The sequence below is a fragment of the Tursiops truncatus genome, chromosome 15 (assembly GCF_011762595.2).
Source record: "Tursiops truncatus isolate mTurTru1 chromosome 15, mTurTru1.mat.Y, whole genome shotgun sequence".
In the NCBI taxonomy this organism is placed as follows: Eukaryota; Metazoa; Chordata; class Mammalia; order Artiodactyla; family Delphinidae; genus Tursiops; species Tursiops truncatus.
This window is the reverse complement of record NC_047048.1, coordinates 29962877-29990555: the sequence shown is the minus strand read 5'-3', so window position 1 is coordinate 29990555 and position 27679 is coordinate 29962877. Positions and strand designations below refer to the sequence as shown.

At 41.2% G+C, this 27679-nt stretch overlaps 1 protein-coding gene across 2 annotated transcripts in view; it reads right to left on the bottom strand.

Moving 5' to 3' along the window:
* The window catches only part of GRIN2A (glutamate ionotropic receptor NMDA type subunit 2A), a 364343-nt gene that overhangs the window by 75958 nt on the left and 260706 nt on the right, over positions 1–27679 (bottom strand). For both annotated transcript variants that reach the window (XM_073792321.1, XM_019928628.2), the window contains exons 4-6: positions 8520–8725; positions 3440–3608; positions 3174–3327 (exon numbers count right to left, since the gene is read on the bottom strand). In XM_073792321.1, coding sequence (XP_073648422.1) covers positions 3174–3327; positions 3440–3608; positions 8520–8725 — 529 coding nt within the window. The remainder of the gene's footprint in view (positions 1–3173; positions 3328–3439; positions 3609–8519; positions 8726–27679) is intronic.

Genomic DNA, 27679 nt, shown 5'->3' with positions numbered 1-27679 from the left:
CTCAAAGAAACCAATGAGACTAAAACTGAAATTTATCTTAGTTAAATTTAACTTGAGTGCAAACAATATCGTGTCCCTGAAAGCAGCAGTTTGGTAGTAAGGTGTATCCAGGAGAAAGAAATGAATAATTAGGAGATTAAAAATTACTTAATATTCAAAAATAGAGATGTTAAAGTAATTCTCCAGGTTGGATGTGCTGATGGCATAGTGTGTCTCAGCAGAGGAGGATCACTGTAATGAGTAAAGGAGCATTATATACATGTAAAGTATTTGGTGTGTGCTTTGCACACTGCATACACATAATAAATTAAATGGAATAGCTGCTGGGTTCCGTGGTTAAAGCCAGAATTGGTGGTGGTGGTGTGCTGTCCAGGGTCCTGAAAAAGGCGTTCTAGTTTAAAACACGCACACTTATTAATCTGATAACTCCTTTTCTCTGCAGGTTATGATGACATTATTAAAAATATTAGGGTAAATCCTTACTGAATTCTTGTACTCACATGTCAGAATCTGTAAGCCTTCAGTGGACTTCACTGGGCACTTGATGTGTCCTAGTCACTAACTGGTCAGAAAATCAGATGGAAACGATCAAGAAACTGATCCCAGATGTTTTCTCACTTCGAAGTGACAACATCTGTCCCTTGACTTGTGAGGATGGCAGAGAGATTCTGCTGTAGTATTCTGGTTTTAGTAAGTTAGGTACCTATGAGTGCCATGAAGGATGGCTATTCCCAGACACCACACACACACACACACACACACACCCCACAACAAAGAAAGTCATTAGAACAATGATGAGCTACTGTCTGTAGTGTCTAAGATGTGACCCAGAAGTATTTTTAGATAGCTCTGGATTACATCCTCTACTGGACAGATTCAACAGATTCAACATCTGTCTGTGAAGGAACTTTAATCTAGAAGAGACCCCAGCTCAGCATTTCTTTGGATCAAAGACTCCAACCTACTTGGAAAGTCTTAAGAATTAACTGAATATTGCCAGAGACATCATCTCTGTCCTTGAAGAGTCGCTGGTTACATTTTGATACAAAAGCTCAGAGGCGTTACCTGCAAGTGTTTCCGATGTGAGTTAATGGATTTTGCAGAGGAGAGAGAATAGGAAATAATGAAGAGCAATGCAATCAGATTTTGAATATTTGGCTCTTCCAGATGACTGAGCCAGTGAATGGAAAAATGTAGCTTAGCATGGTTCATTATGACTTTCAAAACCTGCAGATAATGACCGTAAATAAGGGGGTGCACAGTCAATCGAATAGGGATGTAATTCAGTGACTAGGAAAAGTATTAAGCCTTCTGTGTAAAAACAGCTTTAAAAATAGCTTCCTCTGGCTACAATTTATTTTATTCTTAAAGATACAGTAGGAAGAGTAGGGGGAAAGGAGGTTTAGCTAAATTTAGCAAAAATACTTGACTTTTATGGAAATGTTCTACTAACACAGATAAGATAAAAATCTAGGGAAACTGGGTTGAGGCCAGATTCAGTATCAGTGACTCATATTTATGAGACAAGTCAATGGAAATATTTTTCCTCTTTGATTGAACTGGACGAGAAGTTCTCTCTAGCTCACTAAGAAGATAAGTGGACAACTTTCTCTTTCCATTTCTTCCACGAACTCCCTTCCTCCAACCTCTAGGACCCAAGATCTCTGTTAAAGGTTCCAATAGGGAATGGGGAAAAAGACGATTACGAGTGACTGTGAGTGAGAGTATATCCAATAATTATTAACTTTCTGCTTGTGTTGTCAATATCAGTAAGCAGTACTTTTCATGATCCAGTGAGGCTCCCTTATTAAGATATGGGCATCATTATCCATATCAGACACAGGCACAGAAGGAACGTGAGGTGTGTATTTGTCAAGGTCCACATTACTCCAACAAAGGTTACAAAAATGGAAGCGAGTGCAAAATCAAATCCAGTGAGTGGTAAGGATTTCAACAGCTTCAATGGATTATGGAAAATGAAAACAGTAAATCCATATGTCTCTGTGAGTAAGGCAGTATCCAAAATCCTGTTAGTCAACATTTCACTCATGAGAATGAAGCAGAGAACGCTTCAGTGGATGCTAACACCACATATAAATGAAGACAGTGGAAGAGTAAGGCTATGGGCTTGGGGCTGGCATCCACAAATGGGCCCTAGTCTGCAGTTTTAGTTCTCTAATAAACAAAGTTTTTTTGTCTTTGGAAAAATGTAAGAAATTCAGTTGACCCTAATCTAACTGTTTTCACTCTCTCCTGCAGTTTCCTTCTAGGGGTCAATGTTTGTCTTAACCTTCCCAATTTGGGACAAACCCACTGACATGGGAATGCCAAGGGGAAGTTAATCTGAATCCCACGATCTTCAAGACAGTCACTATCAAAAACTATTTATGATGACAAAACACTCAACACGATGATTTCCTTTAAAGAAAAAAATTAAAAATGCTTGGCTATATTCCATGCAGTTTCAGCTACACCAGCCAAGCTACCTAATGCATAGCTGCTAAAGAAAACCAGATGACAGAAAAAAAACAGAACTACCTTGCTTTAAAAAATAAAAACCTTCTGTGTAAAAACATAAATCTAGGAAACAGTTAAAAGGAGAGTAAGAAGAATTTCTTCTCTTATAAACCATTCAGCTTAAAGGATAGGCACATTTAAAATATGATTCCATTAATTTTAAAACAGTGTATCCTCTTCAGACTGCTTCTGTTTTGTTTATCAGAGTACTGGTATAAATCATTGCACAGTCATCATTATTTTTACTCTTACATCCAGTAAATAAATGACTGTCATTCTAGTGAGGGATGGAGGATGGGTATGTGGCTGCTAAATAAAAGTTTATGAGCTGATTTAAATTAACTGTGGACAGACAGGTTTATTTTTTACATGCTTTCAAGGCTCTAAGCAATATATCTACTAATCTATATTCTGCACTATCAAGGACGGTATCTGAATATGTGATTGTATTTTTAGCAGCTATTTCCAAGTTAAAGATAAATGAAAGATGTTAACTGGGGGAAAATTTGCGTAATTCAATGCAACATGCTTTCAATATGCTGACGTGGTTACCTAGAACTGAACTAGGTCCTATCTGGTCCTGTCTTTTGAGCAAACAAGACAAAATACCTATAATTCCTCATAGGAAAGCAATAGTGACTGTGAAGTTCACATACCTAGAAAAGCAGAAGGTGATACAGTGCCATTGCTTCTTGAAACCATGACACTGATTCCCGTCTCCACAAAGGGCACAGAGAAGTCCACCACTTCAGAACGTTCCTCATTGATGGTGAGTGAGCCAACTGCCATGACTGCCCGTTGATAAACCACCTGGACACAAGGCAAAAAAAAGAACCGTCCCTTTACTTATCCTTCCCACCATCCCTGAGGACCTTGGGCCCTAAGTCTGAATGAGGGCCCTTGGGATGAAAAGATAACTTACTTCACCAATCATTCCATTCCACACATTGTTAACTTTCTTGCCATGCTTCCCATTAGTCACCAGGTAAAGGTCATAGGTAAACTTCACTGTTCTCGAAAGCTTCTTTAGGATATCGATGCAGAACCCCTTGCAGCATTTTTTAACATTCATGCCCTCATTGGTTGAATTGCTGTAGAGAAAATCCCAAGATGGTAGAGTATTAGTACTGGAAAATGTGTTCAGTCATTATCTACACTCTTCTACTATTTTTCACATGGGAAATAGAGGCCCAAAATGAGGAAGCGGCTTCTACAAGGATGTTCAGTGAGTTTATGACAGCAACAGTAGAAAGTGTTCTTAATTATGACAATAAGCATGACAACAGGTAACATTTCTTGAGTAATTACTATTTGCTATGCACTGTGATAAATGCTTTATACTAATTGTTGGATTAATCTTCACAACATTTTTCTTAATTAGTTAGTATTCAGATCCCCATTATACAGATGAGAGTTACTAAGTCTTATTTTTTTAAAGCTTATAACACATACAACCTCTTTAGATCAGAGTTTAGTCATCTAATCTAAACTGAATTATAAAAACTTATTGGAAAATGGAGGAGAGGAAGATGTGAAATTCTCAGAGCAAGGAGAGTTTTGCTTTATCCTTTCACTGAAAATAGAGGTTGGCAACCAAAGGGAAGAAGAAAGGATGCCTTACTTACTTAGGAAAGATACTCTCCTTGCTGAGGAGAACTAAGAATTATCAGCTAAGAATCAGGAGACCTGGGGTCTACTCTGTGTCTGAGTCTGTGAACTTAATGTCTCTTGATCGAGTCGTCTTGCAAATGAAGGCTCATTCATAACATTTTCCCTCCCTACCTACGTGGAGGCAGTGTAAGAGGTGACACTACTAAATAGCAATGTCCTTGATCAGGAAAAAGCCCTATTAAAATACAGAGGGCACTGCTGTCGTAAAACCTATCATAATCTACCAAGGTTACATTTGTTGCTTTGTGTCAGCCACTCTCCTTTATTTACTTGACAAAGTCATACTCAAAGGACACTCAGAAAAACCAGAAGTGCTTTTAAAAGGGAAGGAAACAGGGGTCTTCCCAAGTGATAACGAAAACTATTTAAACCACTGCTACAGGAAGATCAAGACCTCTCTGGGCATTGCACTTGGTTCCACCTTGCCCTGGGGCATCCATTAGTACCATGGTCAGATGCTGAGTCACGTATTTCATAGGATACGTGCTGCCTCAATATTCCATTGTTGACACATCTACATACTGAATTGTTATCTAAGCACTAAAATGATGTTTATCTAACATCATTTGGTCTGTGTTTCCACATCTGGAAACACAGACCATATTGGGAACTTTTGTTGGTTGTTATCACAAACCTTGTGTGCGTGTGTGTGTGTGTGTGTGTGTGTGTGTGTGTGTGTGGAGGAGGGGGTATGACGACTTCCCAGACATCTGAGAAATGGTGCCCATGTCATCTCTCTGCTCTCCACCATCACCCAAAAGAAAGGGAGACTCATAAAAACAAATATGGGGAAAGGGATCCAGTAAGTCATCAATTCTCTGGCTGTATAATTTCCCAGTGTGGCCAGTGGATGTGCCTTGCGAGTCAGACAGAGTTGCTTTCAAATCCTGGGTCTGCCCTTGACAAGCATGGAAACTCGGACGGGTCTCTTCATTCACAGACCTCAGTTTACTTATTCGTGCATTGAGAAGGCTGATACTTACCTTGCAGGATAGTTGGAAATATTAAATAAGGTATCTAAAGCACCCCTCACATACGTGCTTAAAAATATATTTCCTCTCTTTTCACCAATGATTTGACAGTTTAGGGGATTAACTGGCAGGATAGCCATTTATCCTTACAGATCAAAACAGGTAAGTTTTCCTCAATTTTCTCTTCACGTCTTAACACTCAACTAACAGGTAAGAAGAAAAGTCTGATTTCTCAGCCCATTTCCTACTACCTGATTTTTTTAGAAGAATGATGTGTGCCCTCAAGACCCCACCGTTTGCCAGAAGTGAGAGACAAAGGGTTTTCCCTGAAAGAATATCATCAAGAAAACAAACACAATCATGTTGTCCAACAGGAATCCTTTTTGGAACCAATCAGCCTGCCTCAAAGATGTTACCTTTAGGAAATGCAGTTGATCTAAACTGTGTTAATGTTGGGATGACTGGATCCTAGTAATTTTCTATTGCTTTCAGGTAAATCAAAGACTTTAATTTCACCTAGAAGCACAGTACAGTTCTCATGTCACCAAGTGGGAAAAGGAAAATTGCAAGCCACCCCCTCCCACAGGAACCCAAATTGTGAATCTGAACTTGTTAATCTGTTTCTATTCTTCAGTTGAAAAGTCAATTCTTTTAAAGACAGTAACTTATTTGGAGGTTCATTTCCTCCAGACCAGTGTGACTCAGCACTTGGTGATCTATTGTTTTCGGCTCCAAGTCTTCTGATTTTAAAGACTTTAATCTCCAATGACTGAGTGTGAAGCATAAGATGCCCTACTTGATTGGCCCTGTTGAATCAGAGAAGATATTGTTATCATAAAAGAGGTGCCCCAGTGGGGTTATACTCTTTGCTTTGTGCCAGCCACTCTGCTTTCTTAATCTGACCAAGTTCTGTTCAAAGGACACCCACCCAAGTCAAAACCTCCTTTGACAACTTTTCCACATTACCCCTTCTGTCATTCCCCCAGTTCATCACTTCCAAGTACTGCACTAGGCTTCCTTCTGTATCCCAAACTCGCCAATCTCTTTCCTCCCTCAGGGCCTTTGCACCTGCTCCTCTAGCTGGGTGGCTCTTCCCTAGTTCTTCACATGTTTGGCTCCTTCTCCTCCTTTACATGTCACCTTAAATCTTACCTGTGTGAGCTGCAGGAGCCCCACATACCTCAAGTGACTCCCTTATCACACCACCTTATTCAGATCCTTCACAGGGTTTATCCTAATGTGGAGCTGCCCTGTTCCCTTATTAGTTGAGCAGTTTTTTAACCGTGTGCACCCCTTGACTGCAAGATCCTTCCCGGTTCATTGACGCATCCCCCATGCCCAGCACTGTGACTAACACAGAAACTATGTTTCATGCGTATTTATTTATTGACTAATCTATTCAGAATTTCAACCCCAAAGAGGCTGATGACTCCAAAAAAAGCTGATGATTATTTACTGAATAATCCATAAGAATTTCAACTCCAAAAATGCTGCTTATTGATAAAAAAATTTCTCCAAACCAAAATGCACCTTCATAATACACTTAGCAATCATATTCTTAAAAAATTATCTTTGGGCTTCCCTGGTGGCACAGTGGTTGAGAGTCCGCCTGCCAATGCAGGGGACACGGGTTTGTGCCCCGGTCCGGGAAGATCCCACATGCCGCGGAGTGGCTGGGCCCGTGAGCCATGGCCGCTGAGCCTGCGCGTCCGGAGCCTGTGCTCCGCAATGGGAGAGGCCATAACAATGAGAGGCCTGCGTACCGGAAAAAAAAAATTATCTTTATCCAAAGCACTGAGCCACGGCGATTTGCATCTTGTATAATAAGAACTTAGGCTGGAATTTGGAATGTGGGAGGAAAAGTATCCATTCACCCTCCGTTCAAGTTTCATCAACATTGGGGTGTCATATTCTATGCTTGTCACTGAAGACACAAATATTAATAAGCCACATTCCCTATATTTAGGCAGATAATACTCTGGGGGAAATACAGACAAACTGTAAGCCATAAAAACAAGTGAGAAAGACAGCTAGAGAGTGCTATGGACTGAATGTTTATATTCCCCTCAAATTCATATGTTGAAACCCTAATCCCCAATGTGATGGTATTTGGAGAGGTAATTAGGTCACGAGGGTGGAACCCTCCTAAATGGAAGTAGTGCCCTTATAAGAAGGAGCAGGACAGCTTGCTTCCTCTCCCTCTGCTCTCTACCAGGTGAGGAGAAGACAGCCATCTGCAAACCAGAGGGTCTCCACCAGACACCAGATCTGCCAGCACCTTGATCGTGGACTTCCCAGCCTCCAGAACTGTGAGGAATAAATGTCTGTTGTTTAAGCCACCCACTCATGGTAATTTGTTATAGCAGCCTGAACTGATTAAGACATAGAGACATAGCCAGGGTACTGTGGAAGTAGGGAGAACTAACCTAGCTTGTGGAGGGAGTGCTTAAGACTTAAAGGGCAAGCAAAAATTGTCCAGGTGAAAGGAGGCAATCAGAAAATATTCAGAAAAAAAAAAAAAAGATTTCCACCTAGCGGTAGGCTTTTTCCTTTTGTGAATCCTCCACAAGGGTGGTATTTGTGTTTATGTTTGCATTACAAAGACAAAATTCAGGGCCTTGGACTTGGCCATGAAGCTTTATGTATCTCCAAAGGGTTTATAGATTAGGGAGAACCCTTCACCAGGGGATCTGATAAAAAATGTCAGTTCCTCTTCAATCGTAATAAAAGAGGAAATGACTTAGATGCAATGCTGGTTTGTTGCTGGTGACCTAGGAGATCCCCGGGAGATCAGCTCCACCTTAAGCACATCAGAAAGTCACTTGTAAGGTGGATGTTGACCCCAAAATGGAGAGAAGCTTTGAAAATTCTGAAAAGTTTGGATCTGGGAAATAAAAGAGAGGTGGAAGGAAGTGGTAGATATGGTTTGGGGGAGGGAGCAACCAGAAAAATACAAAAGAAATAATTATTCTAGGAAATATTGAAGGGGAGGGTTGACTTACCATACTGGTTAAGAATATGGTGGTGGAGTCAGATGGACAAGTGCTTGAGTCCTGCCTCTTCCATCTACTAGCTAAGTGGCTTTGAACGTGCTTCTTAATCTTCTCATAACTCAGTTTTTATCATGTTTTAAATGGGCAAAACCATGCACCTCGTATTGCTGTTGTTGGAATCAAATGAATGCAAACCACCTGGTGTAGTTCCAGGTCTTTTAAACAAATCTATTTTTATACCCACCTATTATAATAGAGTATATTTTATATTACATTCTATTATTATTGTAGAGATACCACTGTTATCAGTGATACAGGCTATTGTAAAGGATTGGGCACATTCAACCGACAGCATCCCTGGACTCACTTGATTCTGATGAACTTCCGACATGGCACAGTGTTCCTCACACACGTCTCAGTCAGCGGGTCTATGTCTTCCACGATGACAAAGGGGGCCTCCTCCAGTGTGACGATGCTCAGATGGTTGTCGTCTGGCTCACAGTCCGAAAAGGACTTGTACCTGGGCCACACGGCGTGCCTCAGGCTCAGGGTGTGGTTCTCCCACTTGCCCACCTGGTATAAAGAGAAAGACACACCTGTGCTTTCCGGCACCACTGGCTTCCAGAAAGGTGAGTCCTCCCCCGTAAGAGGTATGGGAGAAGAACCCCATCATCTTCAGGGTTTTTCTGCTACCTACCTCAACGTACACTTCTGTTTATATGCTAAGAAAGATGAGGACAAAGGGAAAGCAGAATACTGGGCCGCTCCCATGCCCTGGACTCTCCCCAGACTAATAAATACGGGGGTGGTGACAAAGCACTGATGCCGCTGGAGATCCCCAAGTGATTGTGATGTCCTGCCAGAGCTCAGGCCCACTAATGTCACGAAAAGAGCAAGGACTTTTAGAATCAGAGGTCTAGGCTTGAATCCCCAGATCTGCCACTTACTAGCTGTACAACACCAGGCAGGCTTTTAATCACTATGAACATCTGTTTTCTCATCTGTAAATAGACACAATTCCACCTACTTTATAAGGATGTCGTGGGAATTAAATAAGGCAATTCGAGAAAAGCATATAGGGCAGTGCTCAGCACGTAGTAAGGACTCCAAACTCTCCCTTTTAAGTATAGAAGAGAGTCAGTGAGAGGGAGAGGGATTTTAAAAGTGCTAAGAAAAAGAAAGAGGAAAGGGGAGAGGAAGATGAAGTCCAAGGGCAAAAAAGAGGGAGGATTGGCAGGAGAAACAAGGGGGTAGAGCAGGTGAGCAGACGAGAAGCCTCCCTTCAAGCTCAGATACGGTTCTATTTAAGTTGAAATTAAGGTGAATTTTTCTTAATCCAGCACAGAGTGGAGACTTTTACTGCTTACTGTACATCAAGACCTGTCAAAACAGAATCGATTGTGTTCCCTCTGAGCAGCTGTCGGCATCTTAGTGAAATCAAATTGAAGGCTGTATGTTTTGAACCTTAATTTTATTTGACAGCTTCTTGGCACTCTCGCACACACACTGGGAGAAAACTGCCCCCAGCACCGCACTTTGTGCTTCCTCCTCCCGTTCCCAAGTGCAACTGCTCGACACCACAGAGCAGCGCTTTATTTGTAACACAAACCTCAAGGAAAATACCTCGTCTGAAGAGCAAAGTGCCAAGTCCAGCCTTGTCTGTGTTCACATGACCCACTCACCTCTCCTCCTGTAATGTGTCACCAGAAATGAATCTCAGGCCCTTAAAGAGAATTCAGACACGCTGGACACCAGGAGAGGTGATAGGTGGCAGGAGAGAAGGCAATCAGTGCTCTGGAAGATGACATCATCATTTGGACTGGAAAATGTTTGCTGCTTGTAGAGAAACATGCCACGTGGCCAATTACAAAACTGTCCAGCTTCACTGATACCTTCCTTTTTAAGTTAGGAAGGGCAGTAGAGTAATTTGGTCAAGCAAACACGTTCATCTCCTCAGGCTGTGATGTAACATAGGCTGGAGAGAATGTGGAGCCCATCAAATTCTTAATTCATTCAACATAGATTTACTGAACACCAGCTATGTGTGTGCTGACACCAGCCCGGGAACAATGAGGGATAAAACAGAACGATTCCTGCCTTGTTGGAACCATCAGTCAGCTGCTGGACAAAGACCAAGCCAATAATAATAAACATGCAAATAGATAAAGAGATATCCAAGCTCTTCCTTTTGGAACATGTTATACCCATCTCTTTCTTTTTCATCTCCCTTAGAAAACTCAAACGTAGCCTTCAAAAGAGCCTGGGCAGTTCAGTGGGTAAGACAATGGCTTTTGGAGTCACACAGAACTAAGTGCTAATCCTGGCTTCATCCATTAGCTGAGCAGCCTTGGGAAAGTTGCTTAACCTCTCTGAGCTTTGCTTTCTCTATCTGTAAAATGTGGATTGCAACAGGATATGCTTTCAGAACTGTAGTGAGATTTGAATGAGCCAAAAATGTCCTTGAAGCCTTGAGCACAGAACTTAACCTGTAACATCGTGGCAGCTGCTATTATTTTATTACTGTAGGTGGCATTTAAGATACAGCTCAACTATCACCTAATCTGTAAAAGCATTCCTGTCTTCCCTGGTAACAGAGAACTTTGCTCGCATCTCCACCACAGCATTTGATGTTATACTTATAATAATGTCACTTTTGGGCATGTCTGTGTCGTCGGGAAATGTGCCAATATTACCACTTAGTTTAATCCTACAGATTCCACGTGGTAAGGATTATTATTCCAGCGTCACACTTCAGCAAACGGAAGCACAGAGAGGTTATGTAAACTGCCCAAACTTGCACAGCTAGTAAGTGGTGGATCCAGAGCTATACCATGGAACTATGTGAATCCAAAGGTGCTTTCCCACTAGTGTTTCTATTAATTGATCTGCAGTAATCATGTTATTGCTCCAAGACCCTTTCTTCCTTTCGGAGACAGCTCCTTAAGTCCCAAGGTAACATAAATAGAGGCAAAGCCCGTTTAGCCAGCAGAATCTTTGGTGATGTCACTGACCATGTCACATACCCTACACCATGGGAGGCAGGCAAAGCTTCCAGCCCAAGGCTGACTCATGGAGAGAGAGGCTGCAAAGGTTTATGGGTTCCCAGAGTGCAATAACTTCCTGAATCTCCTCTGAGTTCCTCTCTCCCTTCCCAACACGTCTAAGTAAGCACCCATGGGTCAGCCAAGGAGGGTGGAAGCAAGTGGTGGCGGGAAAACTTGATCAGGAGCTGAAGCTGCTGTGTAAACACCGCCCTAGATCCTGAGAGCTCTTACCTCCTTCTCTGAGTCTGACAGGCTCCTGTTCCAAACGCCAAAAATCTCAACTCCAGGATCTTATATACCAGATAGGGGAGAAACAGACATCCTTCGCTTTCCCCTTCTATGTTTCTATTTACGAAGGACTACATAACTGAGTCTGGAGTCTGTAGACAGGCTTAATAGAGACTCGTTTACTCCATAAATGTTTACTGAGTGGCTACTAGGTGCAAGCACTGCGCTCGGCACTGAGGGTACTGCAGCGCAAGCAGCACAATTTTTACTTGCAAGGAATTTTTATGCTAATTGGAAAGACAGACATGAGTCAAATAACCACATAAAAATATACATCGTACAAACTGGGAGGAAGAAATAAAATATGGGTCTAAGACTGGAAAAAGGGGGAAAGAAATCACATAAGTCTTCCCCAAGAGGTGGCACTTAAGCTGAGACTAGAAATCCAAGATGAGTGGATGAGGGGGTAGAGGGAGCAGAGGCAGGAAGAGCCCTCCAGGCTGGCAGGGGCCAGATGACGCAAAGCCTAGCAGGTCCAGTTAAGGAGTTGAGATTTGCCGTAAGAGTTAATCTAGTCTGTTATCCAGAATGGAAAAAGAGATGAAGAAATCATCATGAACATGGGTCCATATATAACTTGCCCAAAAGTGGAAGCTTCTTGCCCCCTCCATTCTTTTTGTTCTTTTTTTTATTATGGAAAAACTTTAACTCATACAAAAGTAAAATACTAGAATGTATCTCCATCTTCCCGTTATCGAGCTTCATTAATGACTAACTCATGGTCAATCCTGTTTCATTTATACTCCCAACCACTCCTCCCATATTATATTGAAGGAAATCTCAGACATCATAACATTTCGTTCACAAATCCTTGATTTGATTTAAATACCTAATTTTCATTTGCTTAACAATATTATACCTCAACAACCTATGTGTTTGTGTATATGTTTCACTCATTAGATTGTGATTCCTCAGTCTAGCAGGGATATATATATATATTATATTATATATATTAATATATATGTATATTAGTTGGTTTCTATGTCCACAGCTTCTAACTCAGGGCCTGGCACAGCTGGATAGGTGTTGATGGAATGAATGAACACACCACACTTAGCAGAGTCTGTAACATTTGATGACAGTGGTTTGTGTCTGCTAATCCCAAACTCCTAATTTATCCCTCCCTCTCTTTCCCTTTGGGTATAAACCATAAATTTCTTTTCTATGTCTGTGAGTCTATTTCTGTCTTGTAACTAAGTCATTTGTATCATTTTTTTTTAGATTCCACATATAAGTGACATCAGATGACATCTGTCTTTCTCTGTCTGACTTGACTTCATTTAGTACGATAACCTCTAGGTCCAGAGATTATTAGGCACTATTCTTAGCACTATTTTCATTCTTATAAACACCCTATACACAAGAAGAAGGTGTGGGCAGATGATTTTTATCTCTATCATGAATTTTGGACTTGAAAACAGTCCCAAATTCCCCCAACTAGGCTGTGTGGGAGAAGAAAAAAAACCTTTATCTTCAAAATAAACTGGACTTTGGTGATAAACCTTTAAATGTTTTCAGCTAATAAACTGAAGTTTTGAGGACCAAGAAAAATAATTGACCTCTAATGGAGGAAAGTGATTTTGTTAAAAGAAGTGGAGAAAGGGGAAATTAACTTTGTAATGATTTTTTAATCTGTTCTTACTAATAAAATTTAAACGCTGTGCTTTTAGAAATCTAATTCCTCTTCAGCTCCTAGGAAGTGTTTTGTGACAGAGCAGTGATTACTTATCAAAACGTTCACCCAATATTTTCTCAGAGGAAAAGATAATTTCATCTCCAGAAACTGTCAGAAGTTAATATTCATCCCTTAAGGTCTGGTTAAATCCATAGCGATGTCACAGAGGCTGCGAGAGGCTGGAAGAAATGAGGTTAATAGATGTTTGTGACTCTCCTTTCAGAGGTATGAGTGCTTGACTGTATTTGATCTATTCATGAAATGCTTACAAGACACAGTTAAAATCACCTCACAACTGTTCTCTCCCAAGCCACTCCCTAAAAACGTGTATCTAAACACCAAAATCATAGATCCACCTCTACTCAAATCCTTCCATGACTCATACTGCCCACAAAATCAGTCAGACTCCTCTTACATTAATGGACTCTAGAGTATAGGTCCCATCAACCTCAATACACTGTCCTCTCTCTCTTTCTATCACTTTGTTGATTTCTCTTTTGCACACCCTATACACACCCTCACACTAAAACATATACATCTACACCTTCAAACACACATACGCTTACGCCTACGCATACTCACACATGTATATACATATATATGTATGTGCATATGTGTATACAGTTAACCCTTGAGCAACGTGGGGTTTAGGAGCACCGACCCTTCGTGCAGTCAAAAATTTGTGTATAAGATATAGTTGGTCCTCCATAACCATGGTTCCTCCATAGCTGCAGATTCAACCCACTGGGGATCGTGTAGTACTGCAGTATTTACTACTGAAAAAAATCCATATATAAGTGGATTCAAACCCGTACACAAATATATATCATATATTTATACATCTATACATGAACACACAGCTACACTCGTACCTACCTGAATTCACAATACACACATATATACACTCACCTCCACACACGTACAACTACACACACACACATGCCTAACACACACCTACACTCACACCTCTACAAACATGCACAATACTAAGCCACAATGATGCTTTTCACTCTCACCACACATACCCTGAATGACACCCATTTCCCCGCCTTTGCCTGCACTACTTCTACGTGAAATTCCTCTCCTTATCATCTCCACTGACTGAAATCCTACCCACTCTTTCCAGGTACAGCTCAAATACCGTCTCTCCCCTGCAGCTTAATACTCCAGCTGGAATGCATTTTGTTTTGTTTTGTTTTTTTGCGGTACGCGGGCCTCTCACTGTTGCAGCCTCTCCCGTTGCGGAGCACAGGCTCCAGACGCGTAGGCTCAGTGGCCATGACTCACGGGCCTAGCCGCTCCGCGGCATGTGGGATCTTCCCGGATCAGGGCATGAACCCGTGTCCCCTGCATCGGCAGGCGGACTCTCAACTACTGCGCCACCAGGGAAGTCCTGGAACGCGGTTTTGAGCATTCTCTTTTTCCCTTGAATTCTCTCGCTTGTTCATTCATGAGCTCAATACACATGCGTCCAGGGCTTTACATTGTGCCAGGCACTGCAGGAGGCTCTGGGGCTACAACTGTGAACAGTGCAGGCTGGTCCCAGTGCTCAGACTTTCTAGTCTGGTTAGAGAAGAGGAGTTAAAGCACACTGGCCATGAGATAACATGAGATAATAAATGCGGTAACTGCCATGCTGGGGTGGGCACAGGATACTACTGGAGCAGAGAGCTTCCTGCTCTGCAAGGAAACCAAATATGTTTCTAAAGGAATTGACTTCCAACCATGAGCCATACCAGCATGGCAGATGGAGATGGGGATTACTGAAGATTTTTAATTAGGGGAGGGATACAATCAGTCTGACGTATTAGGACACTTCTTCCCAGTGCAGTGCAGAGAAAGGGTTTGTGCCTAAAAGATTCTGAAGGCAGAGTGATGGGTCAGGAGGCAGCTGCATTAACCTGGATGAGTCTGGCATAGGGCCGCATGGGGAGGGGGCATGAACTCACAGGATCCCAAAGTGGTGGAATCAATACAACTTAGAGACCGATTGTGTATCTGTATGGGGGTGGGGATTAAGGGCTCAGTTTGCCCTGTATTATAGAATCTCTGGCCTGGCCAGCCTTTCACACAACATGACCCACGTCGGCTGTAGTACAGTGTTCACCACATTCCAGTTCAATAAATATCTGCTGAACTGAACTCAATTCAGAAGACAGCACTGGCATCAATTTTTACTTAGAATTCAAAGTTAAAAGAGGAGAGTTGCCTGTTTACTCAGATCCTCTCCTTGGAGACAAGACAATAGGGATTGTAAAATTAAAAATCAGAGATGAAATTTATCAAAACCGACAATGAAAGCAGAGTTCACGCTGCCTGTGCTCCAGCTTGACTGGCCCTGGTTAGCTCTTTGAGTGATTTCATAACCAAGGGGGAAACAGGTCCTAAAACAAACACTTCTCATGTGCAAAACACCGGAAAACATTCCAGATAATAAGCAGGGATTTACTCCCTAGGTGGAGAAAATGCGAGTAATTAACTCTTCAGGAAGATGAATTTCAGGAGAAAAACAAAGCAAACAGGAGGCCAATTTCTCTCCACCTGAAATATAAAGTCTTCTAAAGGACATAAGATAAATGTCCATGAAGGAAATTTAGAATGACTTAAAGTCCGTATTTAGCTTAAATAGCATCACCGGTTGGCATCACTTCCATGCCTCTGCATGCAAATGCAGAGCTGATAGCAGGCTTACACATGAGTAATTTTGTGTCTTCGGTTGCTGCTCGAAGCCAGAAGTAGATCTGAATTTGATTGACCTGGAAACTACAACAAAGGTGTCTGAGCCACAACCCTGACTTGATATTAAGTTGAAATGTGCTCTATCTGGAGTAGTTTGCAGTTGAGTCGTGACTTTTTTGTGAACCAAAACCCGATCTAAAGTTCGTTCAAGACAGCTAGAGTCTGCTGAAACCAGATGTCACATTGCACCCCAGATTTCCCCTGCATGGTATATTCAAACAAGCTTCTACAATAAAACTGCTGAAAAGCAGGTGTGGACCAAACCTACTTTATCTTCAGTGCCATGGGGTCTCAGATGGCCACTGGCAGAGTGAAACTAAGAATTGCTTTTCAGGTGTTAAAGTAAAGCACCTGCTTCCTTTGAATGCACTGTCTTAAATGCGGTTACTGAAGGTAGTGGGATTATGAGACTTTAGCAGGAGTAAGAACCTCTCCTTGGGGGCTGATTAAGAATGCAGACTCCAAGGGGAAAGAGGGGGGAGGGATAAATTAGGAGTATGGGATTAACAGATACACACCATTATACATAAAATAGATAAACAACAGTGATTCACTGTACAGCACAGGGCACTATATAGGTCAGTATCTTGTAATAACCTATAATGGGAAAGAATCTGAAAATACACATATATAAATAACTGAATCACTTTGCTATACACCTGAAACTAACACAATATTGTAAATCAACTATACTTCAATTAAAATAAATGAATGAGTGAATGAATGCAGACTCCTAGATCGCCGGAGTGTATGCATCAGTAAATGTGGGATGAGGCTTGGGAACCTATCTTTTTAACCAGGATCCCAGCTCATTCTGTTCTGGGTGATCTAAGAGACGCACCTAAAGGATCCTATGTATGGCTACCAGCAGGATTAAACACAGCATAAGGAAAAGATGGGAATCTTTCTTCTTGGGTTTCTTATGTAACCAGTAGCAATTGCCAGCAGATCTAAATGAGTTGAATCAGCTGTTAGAGCCTTAATTAAATTCCTCTCAGCTGAAATTTCAGAATTGCCTGATTGTTATACAGCTCACATTGGAGCAGTTGATTTTTTTTCTCCTATAATAACTGCTCTCAGGATAATCTAATATCTTTATGGATAGTGACATCGGCTGTCTTAGGACTCAGCACTGATCTGGTAATTCATGGAGACGTGTTTTGATCACCGTTATTTCCTCGAACAACCTGCCTATTGCTTCCATTCTCCTCTTGAGGTTCATTCAACACGAGAAGAGCTCAATGCTCGTTCAAGCTCAGATTTAAAAGTGCAAGTCTCTGGAACAATGAGCCTCCATTTTCTTCAGAAGTTCACTTATTATCTTCAGTTCTACAAAGTTCCTCTGTTCCCAGGTCCCTGGGGATGGAGAGAAGCTCTACTTCTTTGGTTTACTTTTAATTATTTATGTGATCTTAAAAAGTGATGTGTCCTGGTCATTAGCTAAACAGTTAATAGTGTTTTCTTTCTCTCCTTTGGCTCCATGTTGGAATCATTTAACATTAGAGACTTGAAAAATCAGCAAAAAATAAAAAGGATCCCTCTCACAATTACTAATTAATTTTTGAACCCTCTCCTGGGAGTCCTTCATTATGTAACTTCTGTGTCAGTATCAGTCAGCCCTCCAATGGACTTTAATAATTATTAAATAATGAATAAGTATAATAACTGGCATGTCTTGAGACACTGTGATCACCCCAACACGCACTTCCTCATTTTACCCTCACATCCCTGTAGGGAAAAGGTCATCATTACCCTCATTTTATAGATTGGGAAACTGGGAGCTGATGTGACTTGCCCAAGATCAAAAAAGCAAGAGAGAGCATCTGGAGGCTGAGCTCAGGCCATCTGACTTGAGAGACTGGGGTCATCACCACTGTTTGATATTCCCAAGGTTGCCATCAGATTTGGTCTGGGAAATATTAAGGCAAACAAGGGAAATGAGGGAACATTCTACGGATCAACTGGCAAGACCCTGGTGCGAGTAGCGATGCCCTGAGGAGCTGGGATACCTGAGCTCAGCCTCCCCAGATGCATGGCCTGTCCCCTTTGGAGAGGGGCAAGGTGCTCTCTCCCTGTGAAATACAGGAGGAGGAGAGAGAACAGCCAGAGGTGGCTATCTTGTGGTTTTCTTTCATGTTTTCCAGTTGTTTCCTCAGTGCGCCTGTGACTTGATTCTTCTAAGGACCTTGAATTCCACCCTGGGTCATGTCTCTGACAGCAGCGCTGCAGTGAGCACTTGCAGGCTTGAGGTTGCTAACATCGACATCCAAAAGGCGATTAGAATAATAGATCAGGGAAAAAATCAGCCGCTCAAATGTGAACTGTGTGACAATTAGGTAATTTTGGGATTTCAACCAAGAGGAATGTAATTTAGGGCTCTAACAGCTGATTAGACTTTTTCTTCGCCTCTGTGGTAATCTCCATCCATTACGTAAGGGGCCTTAGAAGGGAGGATTCCATCTTGCCTCTGTCACACATTGTACCTGAGATGCTGACGGCCAAGACGATGTGACTCTGTTTACATTGCTGCATCTGTTATCATTAAAATTTGGACTTAAACTTGGTTGAACTCCTGAAAAGGCTGTTGCCTTGGCGAAGAAAACCAGGAAGCCTATAGGTCTGCAAAAACACTTCAGGAGGAGATGTGAAGGAAAATGGGATAAACACAGGACCTGGAGTGAGGGGGGGGATAAGCACCTAATATTGAACGAGAACTTGACCTAAGGACAGTCCTCTATGATAATAGTAGTGATAACCAGGGTTATTTTTTTAACACCTTTGCAAAGACAATTTAGAAATACGGAGAAGGTTTTTCTTTTGACCTTCTAATGTACTTTTCTGAGTAAATTTCAAAGATCGGTGTAGTTTCTACTTGTAAGATAAATGAAATACCATTTGCGATCCGGCAGAGTAAATAGCTCTTTTTTGAATATTTACTTGAAGGATATTTAGCAGCTCTTTGCTCCCTTGGCAGAGTTGGTAAGAGTTAGGAGGTGGTCAGGAGCCCTCCAGAGCTGGGCTGATAGCTGAGAGGGCCCTTCATTCATTGGGATTGTCAAGTCATTCTTACCAGCCCGAAAATCATGACGAGGCTGGATATGAATACAGGTGTGACTCCTCCTCTTACTCTTGGGCAGCTTTTTTTTTTCCCATGAAAACCTTGCAAAGTGGTAAAAAAAAAAAAAAAAAAAAAAAACTGGGGGCTGAGTGTGTAACAGTTTATAAAAGGAGATAAGTTCCAGGTAATTAAATTGGAGACTAAGGGAACAGGAGACTTCAATGCATCAAACCTGACAGGGGATAGAACGGGCCAAAGGCTTGTTGATTTCCTCACTCAGTGTTATGTAAAAAAGCCAGTTCCGTTTGGATCTCAGCCTGAACTTTCAAAGTTAACCTCATTGACAGTGTCTGCAGAGTTTTAAAATAAGGTTTTAAGACCTGGGGGTATTGATCAGTTGCAAAGTATTTAATTCTCTCACCGGTGAAAAGTTATTGGGTTGTGAAAGTTGAAGGGTTTGGAACACTTGCTGTCAGGTCTCTGATGGGCATTCGTTCTTTCACATCTGGGGCAAAATAATACATTTAAGTCTTTGAGATGGACGTTTTCCTCCTTCTAAATGAAAGGGCGAGCCAGGGGTTGGTGCCTGAGGCCTTGTTGGTTATTACAAGGATGCTAACAAAACGCTTGTGCATGGGTGAAATCCATCCCTGTGATGAAATGCACCCGGATCAGAATTTCAATTCTCCTTAAATAAGATGGTATTTTGACAGTCGTTTTTCTTTGCTCAGCTCGGGCCCCAAACTACTTTGCTCCAGGCTTGTCTGAGTCCTAAAGTATTCCAGTGAGAGGATCCTTTGAAACACTAAAGCCAACGGAAGATTTAATGGTGAGGGAACAGTAATAAGCTTAACCACAGCTTTGCCCACTGTTAAAAACATGATTATTAGAAGGCGGTGCAGGAGACAAGGATCCCCTTGGGATGGGCCAGATAAGACTTGCTATTTCAGAAAACTGAGCCTAAGTAGCCCTCCACTGTCAAACCAATTTCATTCAAACTGATTATCCTCATCTTGGACACTAATTAACAATGCCAGAGCCCCACAGAGTTACTCGGATGAAATGAAAATCTTGGTGACCATCCAGGGAGCTACTTGGCATTTCTTATTGAATCATACTGGCAAACTCATAGTTCAAAAGAACCCTAGACTTGGAGTCAGAAGACTCAAACTCAAGTTCCGTGATGATGCCTGTGAGCTATGTCACCTTAGTTAAATCAAAACTTTTCAGATTCACACAAAGTATAGCCAAAGGTAGAAGCCCAAGATCCCTGTTGATTCTGAGTGTTAACAACCAATAAGCAAAGCTATTCTCTAGGCTTTCGGTCAGTTAAGGTTGGATTACATTGACTCTTTGGTTAATCTCCTCAACAAATGTTTATTGAGTGCTTACTATGTGCCATACATTGTCCTAGCACTGGTGATACAGCAGCAAAAGGACTCTAAGCTGGGGACTGGCAAACTTTGTCCCAAGGGCCAGTGGTTTTTATACAGCCCATGAGCAAAGGGTGGATCTTATATTTCTAAATGGTTGAAAACAATGGAAAGAATAATGTTTTGTGACATGTGAAAATGATATGATATTTGAATTTCCATGTCCATAAATAAAGTTTGATTGGAACACAGCCATGCTCATTTCCTTATATGCTGTTTATGGTTGCTTTCACACTAAAACAGCAGAGTTTGAGTACTTGCCATAAAGACAGTATGGCCCACCAAGCCTGAAATATTTACTAGCTGTCTTTTGTATAAAATGTTTACCAAGCCCTGATCTAAGTCTCTGTGTGTAAGCAACCCCCCTACTAATAGGGAAAATAAAATACAATGCTCTCAGAATGTTATAAAATAAAACAGAAAATGACAAGTGCCAAAAAAAGGAAAGGTGAAGTAGATGCAAGGGAGCATCAGAAGTGGAAGAGGAGATCTGGTGAGAGAGGGGAGACCTTATGAGAGGAACGGCAATTGAGGGAAGTTGTAGAACAGGCAGAGGAGCTGGAAAATCAGTGTGGAGAGAAGAGACTTCTAAGTTGAACAGACAGTGTGGACAAAAGCATAGCAGTTGAGCTTAAGGGACATGTTTGTGGACTAGGAATTTGCCCGAATTGGATGAAATACACAATGTACAAAGAGGATGAGAGAGAAAGAGGAATAAAGGGATACAGTGGGACAAGATTATAGCAGCCCCTGGATAGTAAGCTGAAATTGCTATGTGCACATTGCAATTTGGTTGCATTTGAGTTCAAACTGGCAATTGGCCTTGGGATCCCTTGATGACTTAGCACTTGGGGATAATATTGGTGATTTCATACATGTATGGTTGGTATTTGTCAGCTCCCACATCTTTTGGAATTGTCCTGTTTTCAAATGATTGTATCATATCCTTCATAAATACATTCATATTTGCCAGACTATCTGGATAAAGTTAGAGGTCAGTTTATTGACCTCCTCTCCACAGGCCACCTCCAGCCCACTTTAGCCACTCATTCCCATGAGGGGTAATTCACTTAGAATTGCTTGATTCAATGATTCTCAATTTAGAAAACCCCACAGTGCTCTCACACTGCTATTCTCATGTCTCTTCTCCAACATCATTTTGGCCATGGTCCCAGGGCCCTCTCTTTCCTCCCAGTTGATCTACTCATTCATGCCTTCACCTCCTCCCCATTCCAACCCAGGCCTCTTCATCTACCACATCAGTACATGTTCTTCCATATCCGTAACTACCCTGCCCCCACTTTGTCTTCCTGTCATACCTCCCTGGTACCACCTTCTGCCAACTCAGTCAATCCAAACACTTCCTCACCTGAAAACCACCGAGTATAGGTGGAAAACATCACGTAACCGCATAGCTGAATACTCTTTTGAATGTAAGGACCCCGTCTCTGACCAAAAATTCTTTTCCTTTTTCCTGATTGGCCATCTTACATTCCCTAGGAAGTATTTCAAACCTTCACACCTGCCCATGAGGAACTGCAACTCTGACAGCTCCATCCTCACTTCCAGCTGATGAATCTGCCTCTGACTTCACAGTCTATGGACAACCTGCATACCCTACAAACTTACCCGCCTTGGCACACGTCTTCCTTCTCCCCTCCTCCACTGATGACAGAGGCCTCTCTCCTACTAATCCCATCATCTGTGAGCAGGACACAGTCCTCTTCTGCACCAACCTCTCCTCTAAAACTGGCTTCAACAAGATCACCAGTGGCCCTCTCATTACTAAAGCTAACAGGTGCATCTATTTGACACTGAGACCCACTCCCATCTTCCCTGAGTCTCCCTGCCCTAGACAGTCATGATCCTACCCTTTCCAGGCTCGTTCCTACCTCTTTGACTTCTCCAGCTCCGCCAAAATACAAGCTTCTCTTTTTTTTGCACACGTTTTACATGTCCTGACCCTCCCTCCTGTCCTCAGACCTCCATGCTCAGGCATCTACTATTCACCCTTCTGTTATCATCTCTATATTGACCATTCTCAGACATGGCTGTCTTTCACCAGCTCCTCTCTACTGCCTCCAGGAAACCTCAAACTCAACAGGCTCAGAGCAGAACTCATCATCTTACCTTCAATTTTTTCATTAATTTTATTAAAACTCCAAGCCCAGGTCTTATATACCAAGATGTCATTTAGGAAATGCACTTGCTTTTTTCCCCCAAAGGGAGACAGATAAGTTCTTCACTTACTCTCTCTATTTTAGATAGAACTGATATTGCCTATTAATATAATTCTGCACACAGAGAAGGTCTTGCCAAAAGCAGCCTGGTGTTACTTTAGCTCTATCAATAAATCCAAAGGCCTGACAATTATTTTTAATTCCATTTGCTGGCTTGAGGTTATGCACAATTAATACACACTATTAATTTCATAACTATAAATGTAACCCAAGCTTTCTTGGATCCTTATGCCCCAAAATGAAACCTTATGAATGTACTTTTGAGTTCTCAACTGGTTAAGAAGCTGTATTGTGGGAAAAAAGAAAAGAAGTAGAAAAAGGAAATTTCAGATAAATTTCCAAGACACATTTGGAAGAATCATCCTGGCCAGAGTGCTAAATGTCATTATGAGGTTAATAATATAAAATCCCCAGAATTTATATAGCCCTTTGTGGGTTACAAGTTGCTATTTATTATCTCATTTCATTTGGCCTTCATTGCAGAGAGTCACACAAAGGTGGAGATATTATTACAACTTTTCAGAGCAGTAAACTAATGTTCATTCAGGTAACGTGGACCAGATAAGGACAGCAAATAGGTGAAAGAACTAGAGACAGTTTTCTGTCTGCTGGCCCAGGACTTGCTTAATTGCCTATGTTTCAGTATTCAACTCCTTACACGGGACTCAAAGAGAAAACAAATACAATGATTCTTTAGTATGTTCATCTTTAAACTTGAAGCCCAACTCCTCTGAGAAAAGAGAATGCCAGCAGTAGGCTTCCAGAAACCCACTCAAAATGCAAAAACAAACAAACAACAAAAACAGCAAAAAACCCTTGATGATTGTCATTAAAAAATCCACACTGTACTTTGCATAATGGCTCCCATTTGTTAAACTTTTTCTACTACGTACTAGGCCCTTTGCTGGATATTTCACATATGTTATTTATAATCCCTCAAGTTATGAAGTGGCTGGGTGACCGTGTTGCAATTAATTCACTTCTCCAGCCTCAGTTTTCTCATCTGTAAAATAAAACTAATTATGAAATCTACCATTTAGGGTTCTGGTGAACATAAAACGTGATAATGTATGTAATATATTTGGCTCAGGGCCTGTGGCACAGTCAACGCTCAGAAATTGTTAGGCTCAACATCATCCTCAATGGTGAAAAACTGAAAGCTTTTCCACTAAGATCAGGAACAAGACAAGGTTGCCCACTCTCACCACTCTTATTCAACATAGTTTTGGAAGTTTTAGCCACAGCAATCAGAGAAGAAAAGGAAATAAAAGGAATCCACATTGGAAAAGAAGAAGTAAAGCTGTCACTGTTTGCAGATGACATGATACTATACATAGAGAATCCTAAAGATGCTACCAGAAACCTGCTAGAGCTAATCAAGGAATTTGGTAAAGTAGCAGGATACAAAATTAATGCACAGAAATCTCTGGCATTCCTATACACTAATGATGAAAACTCTGAAAGTGAAATCAAGAAAACACTCCCATTTACCATCGCAACAAAAAGAATAAAATATCTAGGAATAAACCTATCTAAGGAGACAAAAGACCTGTATGCAGAAAATTATAAGACACTGATGAAAGAAATTAAAGATGATACAAATAGATGGAGAGATATACCATGTTCTTGGATTGGAAGAATCAACATTGTGAAAATGACTCTACTACCCAAAGCAATCTACAGAATCAATGCAATCCCTATCAAACTACCAATGGCATTTTTCACAGAACTAGAACAAAAAATTTCACAATTTGTATGGAAACACCAAAGACCCCGAATAGCCAAAGCAATCTTGAGAACGAAAAACGGAGCTGGAGGAATCAGGCTCCCTGACTTCAGACTATACTACAAAGCTACAGTAATCAAGACAGTGTGGTACTGGCACAAAAACAGAAAGATAGATCAATGGAACAGGATAGAAAGCCCAGAGATAAACCCACGCACATATGGACACCTTATCTTTGATAAAGGTGGCAGGAATGTACAGTGGAGAAAGGACAGCCTCTTCAATAAGTGGTGCTGGGAAAACTGGACAGGTACATGTCAAAGTATGAGATTAGATCACTCCCTAACACCATACACAAAAATAAGCTCAAAATGGATTAAAGACCTAAATGTAAGACCAGAAACTATCAAACTCTTAGAGGAAAACATAGGCAGAACACTCTATGACATAAATCACAGCAAGATCCTTTCTGACCCACCTCCTAGAGTAATGGAAATAAAAACAAAAATAGACAAATGGGACCTAATGAAACTTCAAAGCTTTTGCACAGCAAAAGAAACCATAAACAAGACCAAAAGACAACCCTCAGAATGGGAGAAAATATTTGCAAATGAAGCAACTGACAAAGGATTAATCTCCAAAATTTACAAGCAGCTCATGCAGCTCAATAACAAAAACAAACAACCCAATCCAAAAATGGGCAGAAGACCTAAACAGACATTTCTCCATAGAAGATACACAGACTGCCAACAAACACATGAAAGAATGCTCAACATCATTAATCATTAGAGAAATGCAAATCAAAACTACAATGAGATATCATCTCACACCAGTCAGAATGGCCATCATCAAAAAATCTAGAAACAATAAATGCTGGAGAGGGTGTGGAGAAAAGGGAACACTCTTGCACTGCTGGTGGGAATGTGAATTGGTTCAGCCACTATGGAGAACAGTATGGAGCTTCCTTAAAAAACTACAAATAGAACTACCATATGACCCAGCAATCCCACTACTGGGCATATACCCTGAGAAAACCAAAATTCAAAAAGAGTCGTGTACCAAAATGTTCATTGCAGCTCTATTTACAATAGCCCGGAGATGGAAACAACCTAAGTGCCCATCATCGGATGAACGGATAAAGAAGATGTGGCGCATATATACAATGGAATATTACTCAGCCATAAAAAGAAACGAAATTGAGCTATTTGTAATGAGGTGGATAGACCTAGAGTCTGTCATACAGAGTGAAGTAAGTCAGAAAGAAAAAGACAAATACCGTATGCTAACACATATATATGGAATTTAAGAAAAAAAATGTCATGAAGAACCTAGGGGTAAGACAGGAATAAAGACACAGACCTACTGGAGAACAGACTTGAGGATATGGGGAGGGGGAAGGGTGAGCTGTGACAGGGCGAGAGAGAGGCATGGACATATATACACTACCAAACGTAAGGTAGATAGCTAGTGGAAAGCAGCCGCTTGGCACAGGGATATCGGCTTGGGGCTTTGAGACCGCCTGGAGGGGTGGGATAGGGAGGGTGGGAGGGAGGGAGACGCAAGAGGGAAGAGATATGGGAACATATGTATATGTATAACTGATTCACTTTGTTATAAAGCAGAAACTAACACACCATTGTAAAGCAATTATACCCCAATAAAGATGTTAAAAAAAAAAAAAGCAATTGTTAGGCTCTTTGTTTTCACTATTTGGAATTATTATATATCAGAAAAACAAACTGCGTGCTTTTCCCACTTGCATCCTCTACCTCCCACAGCACTGGGTGATGTCCCGTGCATTTTAGAATTTGATTGAGGAATATAACAGAACTTAGTGGTCAAAGCATGGGTTTCAGAATCAGAAAAATGGGGGTTCAAAACTCGGTTCAGATTCTTGGAAATTAACCAGTTCTTTGTATTCTTTAGTTTTCTCATTTATAGAATGGGGATATTAATAGTACCAATCTCATAAGATTTTGTATGAATTAGGAGAAATCATGTATCTAAAGCTCTTTCTGACATACAGGAAGCATTTAATAAATGCTAGGATTAATACCCTTACAGAAACCCCACGGGGTAGGTATTACCATTGGCTCCATTTTACGGATGGAGACACTGATTATCTGAGAAATACAAAGAATGGCAACTTTTCAGGGTTGACTTGGGTCTCAGAACTATCAACTCCTGTGAAATTGATCAAATACCCCTCTCTCCTAACTGTCTCAGCTACTAACCAGTGCCAGGCTCAATGAAGCGGGAACGAGGGCATCAGCCCATTTCTGCTAACAATGGTGCTGACCTGGCTTTGCCTGCATGTACCACTCTCTTATCTTTGGACACTGATTTGGGAGTTGGGCTCTGGATTAGACACATCTTTGTCTCCAACTTCTGTCCTGATTGATTTATAGTATAACTGGATGGGTGTCCCACATTTTTGAATCCTCATCCAGTTTCAACGAGGTGACAATTTCTGAATGCAAAGGTCAGGGTGTCATTTTGGTAATGAAACTCAAATCCTTCTGTGTTGATTCAAGGCACCAACTCGAAACCATCTGTGGAGAGAGATGTGTACAGTCCCTGCCAAGGAACCCTGGTCAAGTTTCTTACTCTGTCTGAATCTCAGCTCCTCACTTGTTAAAACAAGGTAAATGTTCCTGCTTTTCCTCTAGGAAGGGTGGTTGTCAGGATCTCTTATCCAAATCCAATTCTTGCTCTCCTTTTCTACCTGGTATCTGCCTGTCCTGTTTTCTTCAAACACACTTTAATCACGGAAAGAAAAAATATGCCATCAACTATAATCTACTGTGCACATAGAGGCCAGTACGGTAGGGAATGATATGGAGAATCAGGATTCTTCCAACTCAGATTGTCTGTTTCAACTTTAAAGTTAAAAACAGCATAATCAAGGAGACATTGTTTTCTTCAAGTCATTTTACAACTCCCTTCAAGGGAATGAGAATTGATTCTCTCGTCTTTTCCCAACTTCAGGATTTTTTCCCTTACATGCATTTCCAATGGAGTCTTCATCTGCACACTGAGAGAAATCAAGATGATTCAGCCCCTACCTCCTTCCTTCTCAAACAGGTCCATTCCATCTTTCTAATTTGCAGAATTATAATTCAAATGGAAGGAAAATAGACTCCAAGAACTCTATAGATATGATTGCAATGAGTTTTAAAACACATTTTCAAAAGACAACGGCTACAGATAATGAACGTATGATGGAGTAATGAGGAATGAACACACAGCATATTGTAGGAGTGGAGGGCAACTGACAGCTTTAAGTTGGCAGAGGAATGCTGACTGGTTTTGCACAAAGATGCG